Source organism: Cydia amplana, chromosome 20 (genome assembly GCF_948474715.1).
Source record: "Cydia amplana chromosome 20, ilCydAmpl1.1, whole genome shotgun sequence".
Classification (NCBI taxonomy): Eukaryota; Metazoa; Arthropoda; class Insecta; order Lepidoptera; family Tortricidae; genus Cydia; species Cydia amplana.
In genome coordinates this window covers 3,932,804-3,947,652 of record NC_086088.1, presented here as the reverse complement: position 1 = coordinate 3,947,652, position 14,849 = coordinate 3,932,804, and the positions used below count along the sequence as shown (strand labels likewise).

At 38.9% G+C, this 14,849-nt stretch overlaps 2 protein-coding genes across 2 annotated transcripts in view; one reads left to right on the top strand and one right to left on the bottom strand.

Annotated features, from left to right (window-relative positions):
- Positions 1-14,849, bottom strand: part of LOC134657525 (ER membrane protein complex subunit 6) — a 59,553-nt gene that overhangs the window by 5,151 nt on the left and 39,553 nt on the right. The gene's annotated exons all lie outside the window — the stretch shown is intronic.
- LOC134657707 (uncharacterized) overlaps positions 1-14,849 on the top strand; it is a 28,054-nt gene that overhangs the window by 3,555 nt on the left and 9,650 nt on the right. The window contains exons 4-8 of the mRNA XM_063513270.1: positions 313-7,856; positions 8,542-8,754; positions 9,404-9,552; positions 10,923-11,018; positions 14,145-14,337. Coding sequence (XP_063369340.1) covers positions 313-7,856; positions 8,542-8,754; positions 9,404-9,552; positions 10,923-11,018; positions 14,145-14,337 — 8,195 coding nt within the window. The remainder of the gene's footprint in view (positions 1-312; positions 7,857-8,541; positions 8,755-9,403; positions 9,553-10,922; positions 11,019-14,144; positions 14,338-14,849) is intronic.

The window sequence follows — 14,849 nt, the reverse complement described above, 5'->3', positions numbered from 1 at the left end:
TTAAATTGCTTGACAATATTACTATTAAGAAAAATACCAGGAGTCCCACGAAGCGTGTAAATGGTAATATGAAGCAAAACTATATTTCTAATAAAAGGGGTCATAATAAAAAGGTTTACTCTTGTATGATAGGATTGATAAGTTTTGTAACTTTGCTTGCTTTCCTTGAAACATGCCCTTAATGTTCCCATAATCCGTTTCATTACAAAGTTTCATATTCATTCTATAACACTTCACATTCCTTATCACAAAGTAATACAATTTTAAAGTGTTAATATTCATAAATATTCTATTTTAAAATTCAAATTTCAGTCCAAGAAGAAGGATCCACGTCTGTATGCGGCGCACTTCGTCTCAGAGAAGAAAATACCATTATGGAATATATCCGTTGAAGAGGCAGAAACCCTCATGAAAGAGCCCAAGAGACTTCGGATCGATGCCCTCTACGACATGCTCGAAAAGGCGAGAGCTGCCAAAAGTACCCCTAGCAAACGTGATAAGAGTGGGAAAATCACACGAACTGACAGCGACGTATCTTTAAGCGAAAGCTTATACGATACACTGTTCTATGAAGATGATGGCAGACAAGACGATAACCGCTCCAATAGAGCAAGGAATAAGTCTTTAGATGTCTCCGAAGTAGTCACAGCTTGCTTAGACAATATGGCGGCGAGAAGCGGCATCATACAAATTCAGAGACAGTCACACATGGACAGGTGGCTGCAAAAAGCAAAATCTAAAACCCCAGAAAAAATACAACCGAAATTACATATTAAGATAGAAAAAGAAAAGAGAAAGGATAAAGCCAAAAAGAAGAAAGAAGGTAAAAGCACGCATAAAACGAGGAAGAACGAATCTCTTGGTTCTGATACTAATTTGCTCCCATATCAAAATGAGCATGATTATAGTAGTGTCAATTATGAAAATCATGACATCAATGACAGTTCTAATAAAAATACCGACTCGGCCAGTGGACTCGACAGCACATTGGATACTAGTACAACTGTTAGTGATATTGGAGTTACCGTAAAAATAGAAAATATTTCTAGCAGTATGGAAGACTGTAGCCAAGAAGATATCATAACATCTATAGTGAATGATGACATTGTTATGACAGATTCAGTCAATATTTGTAAAGATGAAACAAGAAATCATGAAACAAACCTTAAAGACAGTAATAATAAAATAGAAAATAACAATGAACACATTCTAGACACCGGTAACAAAGATAATAATGAACTTGTAGTGATAAAAGAAGAACCTTCGTTCGATACCTGTGATTTAACAAATTCTATTCAGCCTAGGCGAAGTAAAAGAAAGAGACACACCTTTGAAGGCTTAAATAATAGCATCACAGAAAACAAAGCTAAAGAGCCTAAGTTAGATTTACATAACCATAAACCCAATGAAGAATCAACGACTCCCAATAATGTACCTAAAATAAACAATAACCAAGAAAGTAAAGAAGATACTGAGAAGGACTCCGAAATACCAGAAATAGCTAGTAATGAATCAACCATTGAAAATTTAGACAAGGAAACATCTCAAAACATCAAGGTTGCACCAGCAGACTTATTTCCTGATCAGTCTAATCATCCAATTGAACCTTTAAATGGCTCTGAACATATAGCTCAATGCGAAAGTTCATATCAAGAACCAGAGCCACAACGAAACAGTGATGTCCTAACTGTTGAAAGTCATAAAAAAGCACTCGCAGAATTGGACAAATGTGTTAAAGAAACTTGTTCGATTACGAGCACCAATGATAGGGATATATCCGCTATCAGACGTTCTAGACGTTCAAAAGAAAAACGCGACGCCATGAAGACTAAAACCGATCTAAAAGAAAGCAACAAGGTTGATACAACTGACAGTATGGCTTTTGACAATATACCTAAATCTGTGGTTGAAAATGTACCACTTAATTCAGAAAACACGGACACAGAGAGTAATCTAGCAACCGAAACCAAAATTGAAAAAGAAACATCTCTAAACAGCAAAGAATCGGAGAAATGTGTTAAAGAAACTGTTTCGATCACGACCACCAATGGTAGAGATATATCCACTATCAGACGTTCTAGACGTTCAAAAGAAAAACATGACGCCAAGAAAACAAAAAAAGATATAAAAGAAAACCACAAGATTGAATTAACTGACCGTACGGTTTTTGATAATATACCGAAATCTGTGATTGACAATGTACCGCTTGATTCGGAAAACACGGACACTGCTTTTGATAATATACCCGAATCTGTGGTTGACAATGTACCACTTGATTCAGAAAACACGGACAAGGCTTTTGATAATATCCCTAGATCTGTGGTTGACAATGTACCACTTAATTCTGAAAACACGGACACGGCTTCTGATAATATACCTAAATTTGTGGTTGACAATGTACCACTTAATTCGGAAAACACGTACACAGAGAATAATCTACCAACCGAAACCAAAATTGAAAAAGAAACATCTCTAAACAGCAATGCTGAATCAACTGAGATTATTTCATGTGTTAGTAGTACATCCAAACCTGTGGTAGACATAAAACCACATAATTCAGGAAACGCGGCAACAGTGAGTAATGAATCAACTACTATAAATTTCGAAAAAGAAACTTCTCAAAACAGGGTTGAATCAATGGAAATATGTGGTGACAAACCTAAAGATGACATTAAAGATAAACCACTTAGTTCAGAAAATACGGTAACAGAGAGTAATGTGCCAATTGTAAAAAATATTGAAGAAGAAACATCTCAAAATAAGAAACTTGAATCGACAGAGCCTATGCCGTGTTGTAGTAAATCTAAACCCGTGGTTGTTATCGAACCACTTAATTTTGAAAGTACTATATTACAAAGTACTTATTTAGAAGAAACTACCAAAAACAAGAGACCTGAAGCAATAGACCTCATGTTATTCAATAATAAATCTAGACCCGTCGTTGTAATTGAACCACTTTATTGTGAAAACGTAGTAACAGAATGTAATCCACCGCTCATTGCAAACTTAGAAAAAGAAACATCTAAAAATAACGCACTTGAATCAATGGGGCTAATGGCATTTCACAGGAGTTCCAAACCCGTGGTTGTCATTGAACCACTTGACATGGAAGGTCTAGAAACACAATTCATAATTAAAGGGTCAAAACCACTTATTCGAAATAGGTTGTTAGATAGTTTAAATAAAAAAGAAAACCTTGAAGACAAATCAGAAGCAAGTGTATTATCAGATTTGGTTCAGAATGATGTTAGTAATGTTTTAAAAGACATCAAGAACGCAACAGAAGTGAGCAACACAGTCAATGTAGAGTTAGAATACGTTAAACCAAATACTGATACAGATACATCAAGTCAGTATACTGACATGAAACCCAGGAAAACTGAAGATATTTCTAAAAACGGTCGTCAGGAGACTGAGGTGAGTTTTGATGATTCCGAGAAAGTGGAAGTTGATGACTGTACTTCTTATGCTGTTGAAAAGGATCTCGCCGTTGCGACCAGCTCGATTCCGCGTACTGAATTAACGGAAACAGTTCTAGATCCTTCCGCATTAATAGAAACCAAAATAATTGAAGTTCCTAAACAACCTTCAATGAAGAAAGATGATGCCATTGTTAAGAGTAATGCTCAGACCAATGTTGTTATTGGAGAAGAGACATATATATTTGATAGGACATTATCACAAGATTACGCTGATATTGATGGTGATTGTTATGATGAATATAGTCACTTACCCCAGGTTATTGTTAATGAAGAAATTGAAAAAGCCATTTTAATTCAAAAAAATTTGATTAGTAATAAAGAAATGTCATCACAAGAGTCTGGTACAGATAAAACAAACAATAGTACTGAAAAAATATCAAGTTTAAGTAATGATAGTGGGCATGAAATTGTTAAAAACGATTCACGGATCCAAGGCAATTGCATTTTTCTAGATAAAAGGAATATACAAAATGATTTCGAGACAGTAGATGACCACGAAGTTCCTACAGGTGATGTAAGTAGTATGGTGAAAGAAGAGAATAATTCTAACGAAGTAACTCAAGACAATAATGACAAGTGTGTTTTTTTAGATCAACGTTCAAAAACAGCAGATGCACAATCAGCTGACAATATAGAGAAAAAAAGAAAATCTCCGCGACTCAGTTTAAATAGAACCAGAAATCGCCCGTTAAAATTAAACAAAGTATTCGATCATCTTAAACCAGCACCTGTTATTTCGAATGACAATGAAATGTTGATTAGTAGTGAAAGAACAAAGAGTGACCCAGAATTTGTTAAATATATGGAGATTCGCCAAGATGCTCTATTGGATGAACAACCTGACTTGACTCAAGATGAAATTGTAACATATTTGTACAAAAATTGGCTTTATGAAGAGGAGAAAAAATCAGATATGAAAAAGATGGATGACAATGAACAGGCTAGTTTAGTTAAAGGTTTTCAAGAATCACAACAGCCGAAGAAAATGAAGAAGAAACCTAAAGTTGAGAAAGGAGTAGAGTTGAAAAGCGTAGACATACGGAAGATGTTGAACAAAGGGAAAACTAAATCCTTTCCTGATCAATCGGAACTTTCTAGTGAACCTTTAAACAACACTGAACACAACATAGCTTCCAGCGACGGATCCTATCAAGAACCAGAGCCACATCGAAACAATGTTTTACAAAGTGTTCAAAGTAACAAGAATCCACCTACAGAACCGCAGAAATATATTAAAGAAACAGGTTCAATCACATATGATAACGATTTATCCACTATCAGACGTTCTAGACGATCAAAAGATAAGCAACACACCAAAAAGACAATGAATGAATTAAAAGAAAAGGTGGAAGATAAATGTATTATAGCTTCGATAAATACTATTAACAGTAAAGTGTCTACGACAAGTAATAGACGTTTGCGTCTTTCAAAAGACAAACAAGATATCAGTCAGATAGTAAATACAGACCCAGAAAAATGTTTCATAGAAAAAACTGAAATCAGTTCCAATGACATTGAAATTCCATTTACTAATCGTCCAGATCAGCCAAAACTAAAAGAAGATTCCAAAAAGACAATGGACGATCCAGAGTTTATGAAATATGTGGAAATTCATCAAGATGGTTTATTAGATGAACAACCTGATTTAACGCGGGATGAACTTGTTACTTATTTGTATAAAAATTGGCTTTACGAAAATGATAACAAATCCATATTTAAGAAAATTAATAACAACCAACATTTTAATTTAGTAAATGATCGAGTACCGACGCCGCAAAAGCAAAATAATTCAGCCAGTCCTAACAACAGTAAAACTTCCAATACTGAAAACAACGAACATTCAAGTCAGGTTAAAGGAGAATTAGATATCGTACAGACATTAACCACTGACTCGGAAAAAATTGTATTAGAAGTGGCGTCATCGAATGACCGTGAAATTCCAGTTATAAAAGAAGAACTAGATGCCAAAGAGATAATTAGAACAGAACCAGAAATATCCCCAATAAATTCTAACGACAGTGTAATGAGTACTAAACCTACATGTCGCACAAAAGAAAAACAAGACACGAAGAAGGCAATGAATGTGCCAGAATTTATAAAATATCTAGAAATGCATCAAGATGCTTTACTAGATGAACAACCTGATCTTACGGAAAATGAAATTATTCATTATTTGTATCAAAATTGGTTGTATGAAGAAGGTAATAAAACAGAAAGGAAGAAAATGGACGATAACGAGCAGTCCAATTTAGTTAAAGGTTTAAATAATTTGCCAGTACCAGAGTTTAAGAAAATCAAGAAGTCTATGAGTGAAAAAGCGCCCGTATCTAAAAATTTAGATATAAGACATATGTTGCATAAGGAAATCTCAAAATCAGCTCCGGGAGATTCCGAATTTTCAATGGGCAATAATCTTCCTGAAAACGACAAAATTCCTTGTGGAAAAAATGAAAATGGCACACACGAATCGAAAGATGTCCAAAATATCGACAAGCTAAATAATATTGTTGATTCGGAAACACTTGGCAGGGTAGAAACTATTAGCCTTGAAGAAAATAGATCAGACATTAATTTTGATAAAACTCTGAAGACTTTGAAAGAGGAAAGCTCTGAAAACTTGAATAATCCTATAGAGGGAGCAGAAAAGTTTCAAGGACATATTTCTGGTCACCGAGAAAGCTTTATGTCGGATCAACATATTGCCGGCGCGGAAAATAACATCTCTGAAAAATCTGATGACATTGAAGACGTGGAGTTTGGCCTAGATCAACTTGAGTACAAAGATAATGAAGACTCGAAAGAATCTACACACTGCAAAATAATCGATGGTTTTATTGATTTGGAAGTAACTTTAAAATCAAAGCCTAATGAAGAATTTGATCCGGAAACTGCTTCTATCAAATCCGAAGACAGTGGAGTCTCTACTACAACACGTAAAGCACGTAAAGAAAAAGACACGGAGAAGTCAATGGACGATCCCGAATTTTTAAAATACTTGGAAGCTCGTCAAGACGCTCTGATAGATGAACAACCTGATTTGACTCAAGAGGAAATCGTAACGTATTTGTATCAAACTTGGTTTTACGAAGAAAGTACTAAGTCGGACATGAAGAAGAGCGATGAAACCGAACAGTCTAATTTGGTGAAAGGTTTGAACCAGGAACCGCTGCCGCAACCAAAGAAAATTAAGAAGAGACCTAAAGTTGAAAAAGAGACTGTGGAAAAGGTCAAAAGCACCGAAGTCAAGGACACCAAAGCCGAGAAATCTGAAAAGGTTATGAAAAACGCCGATATACGGGACATGATACAAAAACCAAAACGGAAGGCGACACAATCGACACCGTACTATAACGAAGATGATTCCGATTTGGAGGAAGAAGATTTAGAAACATTTAAAATATTTGACAGAGACGAACCGTACGCAGATGGCGAGGAAATTGATGAAGTAGAATTGTATTTCGAACAACTAACGAAACCGAAGCCTAATGTTTTTAAAGGTTATGTCAGAGAGCGAGTTTGCGAAATCTGTTATCGCGCAGGCAACTTAGTCAAATGTAAAAGCTGCCATGGAACGTATCATGTAGAATGTGTACAAAAAAAAGAAACGGAAGTTACTGAAGTAGGACCTGCGGGATCTGCGAGAGGCCGAAAGAGAAAGCGAGGCCGGAAGCCTAAAGGCTACGATCCTTCATTAGACAATGGCAGCCAAAGCGACGAGCGATCTCAAGATGCCAATAACTCTGAAGAAATTAACATATCCATTGAAGACGAAGCCGAATCTCATATAGTATTTGATGAGGATAGCTTCGAAACATTATGGGAGAACAAAATGAAAGAACTGCAAACTGATACTCAAGATGAATATGCCAGCGATCAGGAAGTTGATTGGGAGGTCGAGCCGGGTCATTGCGAAATAGTCGATTTAAAACATAAAGAAAAACCTATAGACTATTCAGACTACAAATGTAATAATTGCCTAAAATATGAAACTCCGGTATGCTTCGTCTGTAAATCCAACAAATCGCCTAAAGCTTTAACAGAAGTGCGTCAGAAATGCCAAGTAGCTCACTGCCATAGATACTACCACTTAGAATGTTTAGATCACTGGCCGCAAACACAATTTAACTCGTGGGAGCCGTCGAAGACTAATAAAAAACAAATAGAATACATAGAAGCGTTGTCATGCCCCAGACATGTATGCCATACGTGTGTGTCGGATGACCCAAGGGGGTGTAAGACGAGATTTTGTGGTGATAAGCTGGCGAGATGCGTGCAGTGCCCCGCGACGTATCATTCGTACACGAAGTGCTTGCCGGCGGGATCGCAGATACTGACTGGGTCGCAGATTATATGCCCAAGGCATTATGAGCATAGGTAAGTCGGTTTTTTTTTAATGAAACGTAACATAGTAAAGCTGTTGAATTGAGGAATCCAATTAAAAATCACCTCTATTCAACCATCAACCAATTGGTGTTGGTTTATTTCTTTAATTCTGTTTGATGATGTTACAGGTTGATTCACAAGAACTGCCACGAATGGAATGAATGAGTGAATGAAAATATCTGTGTGTGTGTATCATATTAACCAATAAAATGGTGGCTCTGACTATACCGATACAGGTGTCATTCATACAATGACAGTTTCGTTCATTCCATACGTGCCAGCTTTCGTGAATTAACCTGTACAGATAAACCTGACCTGTAAATAGTGCATAATTCTCGGAAACCTTCGTATTCTTCATGCTACTTTAGCCAACCTCAATAGTTTTTGTACCGAGACCTTTTGTACGAGAGACTGAAATAGCAAGACACGTTCGTACGTTTCAGTGAAAATACGATGGAAAATAATTATCCACTACATCTGTACTCGTTAAACTATTGTCTAGATAAAACAAAAAAATCTCCTAAAATATAACAATCTTAGCTTAAAGAGCAAGTAACAGCATAACAAGATTTGAAAGCGCAGAAACAACAATAATTACAAAGCTTTTAAAGCCGCAAACACATTGACATCGACTATTCAACCGCTACAGAATTGTAACCCTTATTTCCGTCCCCAGACCGGGCAAGGTCCCGTGCCACGTGAACACGGGCTGGTGTTTCATCTGCGCGCTCGGCGGCACGCTTATATGCTGCGAGTACTGCCCCACATCCTTCCACGCTGAATGCCTCAACATCAAGCCGCCTGAAGGAAGCTACATGTGTGAAGATTGTGAAACGGGGCGTTTGCCTCTGTATGGGGAGATGGTGTGGGTCAAATTGGGGCACTACCGGTATGTTACTAGTACACGAGTCAGGCGGCCTAGCCAAGGTGACGATCGCTTGCGCTTCGCCATCGAATCGCTTTGTGTCTCTCTATCTTCCATATTAGTGCGACAGTGACCTTTGCGTTTCGATAGCTACGGAGCGTAAGCGATTGGCACATTGGCTAGGCTACCTGTGCGGAAAGAGAATAGTCGTAGAATATACGGGCCCCTTACATTCCACGATTCTTCTCTTTCCGCACAGACTAGCATAAAAACTTGGTTACTCTTTAAGTTTTTTCGTCACTTACGCTTCTCTATTATTTTTTCTCAAAACTTGGCGTTCCGCGTTTGCGCAGGCACTCGCAAATGATTATGGCAAGACAATTCCCAAAGCCCATCTAACAGTAAGAATATTCTGTATCGAAAAAAAAGAAGATACTCGAATATTATAACTGAATTTTAAACCATAACGAGTATCTTTACTAAAGCCGTTTACGTAAGCATTTACAGTTGGTCAAACCATATTTGTCAGTAAATAAGAGCAAAAAAGCTATAGTCATCCTTTTCTTTTGGGTGCTAGTACTAGTGTAAGACAAAGATCTATGTTTGAAATAGGACAGTCTTTTGACAAAATATAGGTACATTCTTGAATTGCAACATTTTCACTTGTCTTCAGATGGTGGCCGGGCATAGTCCTTCACCCTACAGAGATCCCTGACAACATTCTAGCAGTCAAACACTCGCCAGGGGAATTTGTAGTGAGGTTCTTCGGACAGTATGACCATTACTGGGTCAACCGCGGCAGAGTGTTTCCTTTCCAAGAAGGTAAGTTGTGTGTGCTTCTATACATATCCCTGACAACATTCTAGCAGTCAAACACTCATCAGGGGAATTCGTAGTGAGGTTCTTCGGACAGTATGACCACTACTGGGTCAACAGAGGCAGAGTGTTTCCTTTCCAAGAAGGTATGTTGTGTGTGCTTCTATACATATCCCTGACAACATTCTAGCAGTCAAACACTCATCAGGGGAATTCGTAGTGAGGTTCTTCGGACAGTATGACCACTACTGGGTCAACAGAGGCAGAGTGTTTCCTTTCCAAGAAGGTATGTTGTGTGTGCTTCTATACATATTCCTGACAACATTCTAGCAGTCAAACACTCACGGGGGGAATTTGTAGTGAGGTTCTTCGGACAGTATGACCACTACTGGGTCAACAGAGGCAAAGTGTTTCCTTTCCAAGAAGGTAAGGTGTGTGTGCTTCTATACATATCCCTGACAACATTCTAGCAGTCAAACACTCGCCAGGGGAATTTGTAGTGAGGTTCTTCGGACAGTATGACCATTACTGGGTCAACCGCGGCAGAGTGTTTCCTTTCCAAGAAGGTAAGTTGTGTGTGCTTCTATACATATCCCTGACAACATTCTAGCAGTCAAACACTCATCAGGGGAATTCGTAGTGAGGTTCTTCGGACAGTATGACCACTACTGGGTCAACAGAGGCAGAGTGTTTCCTTTCCAAGAAGGTATGTTGTGTGTGCTTCTATACATATCCCTGACAACATTCTAGCAGTCAAACACTCATCAGGGGAATTCGTAGTGAGGTTCTTCGGACAGTATGACCACTACTGGGTCAACAGAGGCAGATTGAGTGTTTCTTTTCCAAGAAGGTGAGTTATGTGTGCTTCTATACATATCCCTGACAACATTCTAGCAGTCATACACTGGCCTGGGGAATTCGTCTTGCTGTTCTTACCTAAACGGGGTGATTGCCATGTATATTTATTTCTAAGAGTTCCCGATATTTCAGCACAGTTCTAATGATAATCTTCTCAGAGTAATTGACAATAGTTACTGAACATTTATCCCGGCTTTTTGCCACGGCTCATGTGAGCCTGGTCCGCTTGGCAACCAATCCCAAGACTAGTTTTTACGAAAGCTACTGCCATCTTACCTTCCAACCCAGAGGGTAAACTGGGCCTTATTAGGATTAGTCCGGTAGACTCACGATGTTTCCCTTCACCGAAATACGACTGGCAAATATCAAATGATATTTCGTACATTCGTTCCGAAAAACTCATTGGTACGAGCCGGGGTTTGAACCCGCGACCTCCGGATTGAAAGCAGCACGCTCTTACCATTAGGCCACCAGCGCTTTTTCAATGGGATTTACTCTACAATCTATTCTATTTTCAGGTGATTCCGGCAGAATATCGAGTCAGAAGTCCAAGATAGACGCCGCCTTCACCACCGCCATGGAACACGCGCAGCGGGCTTGCGAAATATTAAAAAGTAAGTGTGACTCTTATAATGCATGGTACCACTACCATCAGTTAACTAGTCAAGTTTACATTAGGTTATCATTTATCATTTTATCATTTATTTGCGTTAATAAGGTTATATACAAGTTCTGTAACCCGCTGAACGCCACGCTAATCGTGTACGGCGCATCGTCGTGAACCATGTATGAATGAATGCACAAAGGCGTGGCTCACTCTGGGATTTAATCACGTCGCTACAAGTACCTACAAGTACATGCGGCCCACACAAATTTTGGTGTCTAACCAATTAGCCATAGTAGTTGCCGCGCACCGCTAAGGAACGGACGCCTGCTCGCGCTTGCGCCACCTACCGGTCATATCTATCGTAATAGACGCGTTTTAGAGAGTGAATCTTCTGTACTTAGTACTATTTATTCTGTGACAAAGGTCGATATTGGGCTATAGCCGCGTCATAGTTACGTCTTTGGCGGTTAGGGTCGGTTGCACCAAACTGTTCATATCGTTAAAGAGTTCGCTAAATTTTTATGTATCGAAAGTTTCATAGTAAAGCGCCGGGGCGCGCCGGCTGACGTTGATCAGTCTGTCAAATGTGGTTGGTGCAACTTGCCCTAAATCGGTGTTAACTGGCACCTGTACTTCGTGTGCACAAACAGCGCAGACAAATGAATATGTTCTACCTAAACATCAAGGTTTAAAGTGCAGAAAATCTACGTATTACGAGAAAATATGCCAATAAAGTAAAGGAGAACCACCTTAAAGCAAAACGAAATGATGAACTCAAACCATTCACAGACCGCGAGCGCGGCTGCCCGGAGAGGGTTAAGCGGGAGGTTTTCTCCCGCCGAGTCCGACACCGGCAGCTGACTTGTGCCATGGTTCACTATATGGCTCTGATTGTTTTGCTTTATTTAACTGCGAAGTTTTTTTAACAAGCAGTTTCGTCTGCGAGCGATATTCCAAATTTTATATTAAAGGGAAAAAAAATGGAAAAAGTAACGCCTGTGGCGTGTATGCATAAAGGAACGGATGGAAAGATTTGCGATGTCCTGGCCCCTATTTCACCATGCCGACATTTGTCAGTGACATATGTCGAGTGACAATTGTCAAGTGACAGTTTTTGTATAGAAGTGCTTATAAACATGACAGGCATTTAGTTACAATTGTCCATCTTTCATTTAATGACAATGATTTGGTGGAACAAGAGTAGTTTTTATAAGTCGACATATTTGTGAATTTGTCGGTAATTCTTGACATGAGATCGGAGCTGTGTCAGGTTTGGGTGACAATTGTAGTGTTTTCGTTGTTAGCAAACCCCGTTATCATTGTTGCAGTTCATTGAAAATAAACGTTAGCAAAACTGTGTACCCTAAATTCGCCTTTAGGGTACAAATAAAAATGGCTTTAAATCGCTTTTAAATTTTTATGTACTAGCATTAAATCATAATTCCATTATAAATTGTAATTGTTGCCTATGAAGGCGTTTAGTAATTCAACATTTAGGATTTGGAATAAGTCTCAGTATAGTTTTCATAATTTAAAAAAATTATAATGCTAAGTTGGGGACCCGTAGCGTAATTAGGTATGTTTAAGTAGGTATTGTTTTTTTAATAATTTACTTAGGCGAAGTTGGGCACTAACAGTAAAGTTAGGGTTTTGGTTAGTTAGAAAATGAATCTCCGCGAAAGCAATAGTGGTGATATTCTTATACAAGGGAATATATAAAGTACGAATATATTCCTACTTTGACGTCACTGACTTTGCATTTGCAGAAAAAATTACTTAAAACATACAAAAAATAATGCTTTGACGCCTTGTCAACAAATAATGTAGGTATACGCTGCATTAGATGGGGTCGGGACACAGATGGGATCTCAATCAATATCATGTTAGTGATGAGAACACGGCACATCGAAAGCAATTAACGATCTCTTGTGAAGAATTGATAAATATGTCGACTAGTAAACATTACCCTTGTTTCACAAAATAATTGTCATTAAATTTAATATGGACAATTGTACCAAACTACCTGTCATGTTTATATGAAGTTCTATACAAAACAATTTACGAAATTGTCATCTGTCACCTGTCACTTGACAATTGTCACTCGACATATGTCACTGACAAATGTCGGCGTGGTGAAACAAAGGTCTGTAATTTTTTTGACAATTGTCGTACCTGTCAGTTTGGTGAAATAGGGGCCTGGTTGGCTTCCGTAGCTCAATTGGTTAAGAGCAACGCACGGATTGCGGAGGATGCGGGTTCAAGTCCTGCCGGAAGCGTAACTTTTTCCATTTTTTCCTTTAATATAAAACTGCGAAGTTTTATCAGGTGTGAAGGTACCCGTTTTCTTGGCATATCGTCAAATCATGATTCACTCCTGTAGTAGGGTTCTATTCTAAATTTACCAGCCAAATAAACGAAGTTTGATTTTAAATGGGCCGACTGATGATCGGAACTGTCAAGGGGCTCACTGATTAACAGTCCGCCGGACGGAATCGTCCTGTCAGTCAGAACAAAATGTTGACAGTTCCGAACAACTGACAGGCCGATACCGTCCGGCGGACTGTTAATCAGTGGGCCCATTCACCTTTTGCGTTTAACTGACAGGCCGATGTCGTCCGGCAGACTGACCATCAGTGGGCCCATTAAGTGATGCGTAAAATTATGTAAATTCTGACAACTGTACTCGTTGATGCGGTGCTCGCCCCGTCCCTGTATCCTATTTAACGTTTGCGTCAAAAAGGTTATCAAACGCTAACATTTGACAATTTACTTACCATAAAATGTATGGCACCGTACGGTGCTATCTATTTACGTCACGTTACGCCAGTTAAACCTGGAGTTACAATGGTTAACAGTACAATTTGACACTGGGTTAACGCTTTAACCGGTTAACCCCGGGTTAGTAAGTGGCGCTAATCTAAATAAAGCTGGTCAACCAAATCTTGTCAGTAAAAAAAGCGCGAAATTCAAATTTTCTATGGGACGATATCCCTTCGCGCCTACATTTTTCAAATTTGCCGCCTTTTTCTACTGTCAAGATCTGGTTGACCAAGTATAAATCAAATATATCGCTAATTGAGTAGACATAGAAGTTTTCTGTCTAATGCCTTCTTTTATACATTTTTTTTTTCAGAAATGCAACCCAATGAAGAAGAAGATCTAGACATCGCATCCTCCCTACTACCACCGCACTATGGCAAGCTGAAAGTCAACAAGCCGGTCGGCAACGTGGTGCGACGAGACGCTGATGCTAACTCACTCACGCAGTGCGACTGCGATCCGAACCAACCAGATCCTTGTGGGCTTTACTCTCACTGTCTCAACAGGTAAGAGAGAGAAGCGCTTTCTTTATTTTGATTTCAACGCAATCGATCCAAAAGTATTAAAATGGCGGCCACTTATACTGTCAAGTTACGTCGTTCGACGAGATGCTGATGCTGACTCACTCACGCAGTGCGACTGCGATCCGAACCAACCAGATCCTTGTGGGCTTTACTCTCACTGTCTCAACAGGTAAGAGAGAGAGAAGCGCTTTCTTTATTTTGATCTCAACGCAATCGATCCAAAAGTATTAAAATGGCGGCCACTTATTCTGTCAAGTTACGTCGTTCGACGAGATGCTGATGCTAACTCGCTTACTCAGTGCGACTGCGATCCGAACCAACCAGATCCTTGTGGGCTTTACTCTCACTGTCTCAACAGGTAAGAGAGAGAAGCGCTTTCTTTATTTTGATTTCAACGCAATCGATCCAAAAGTATTAAAATGGCGGCCGCTTATTCTGTCAAGTTACGTCGTTCGACGAGACGCTGATGCTAACTCGCTTACGCAGTGCGACTG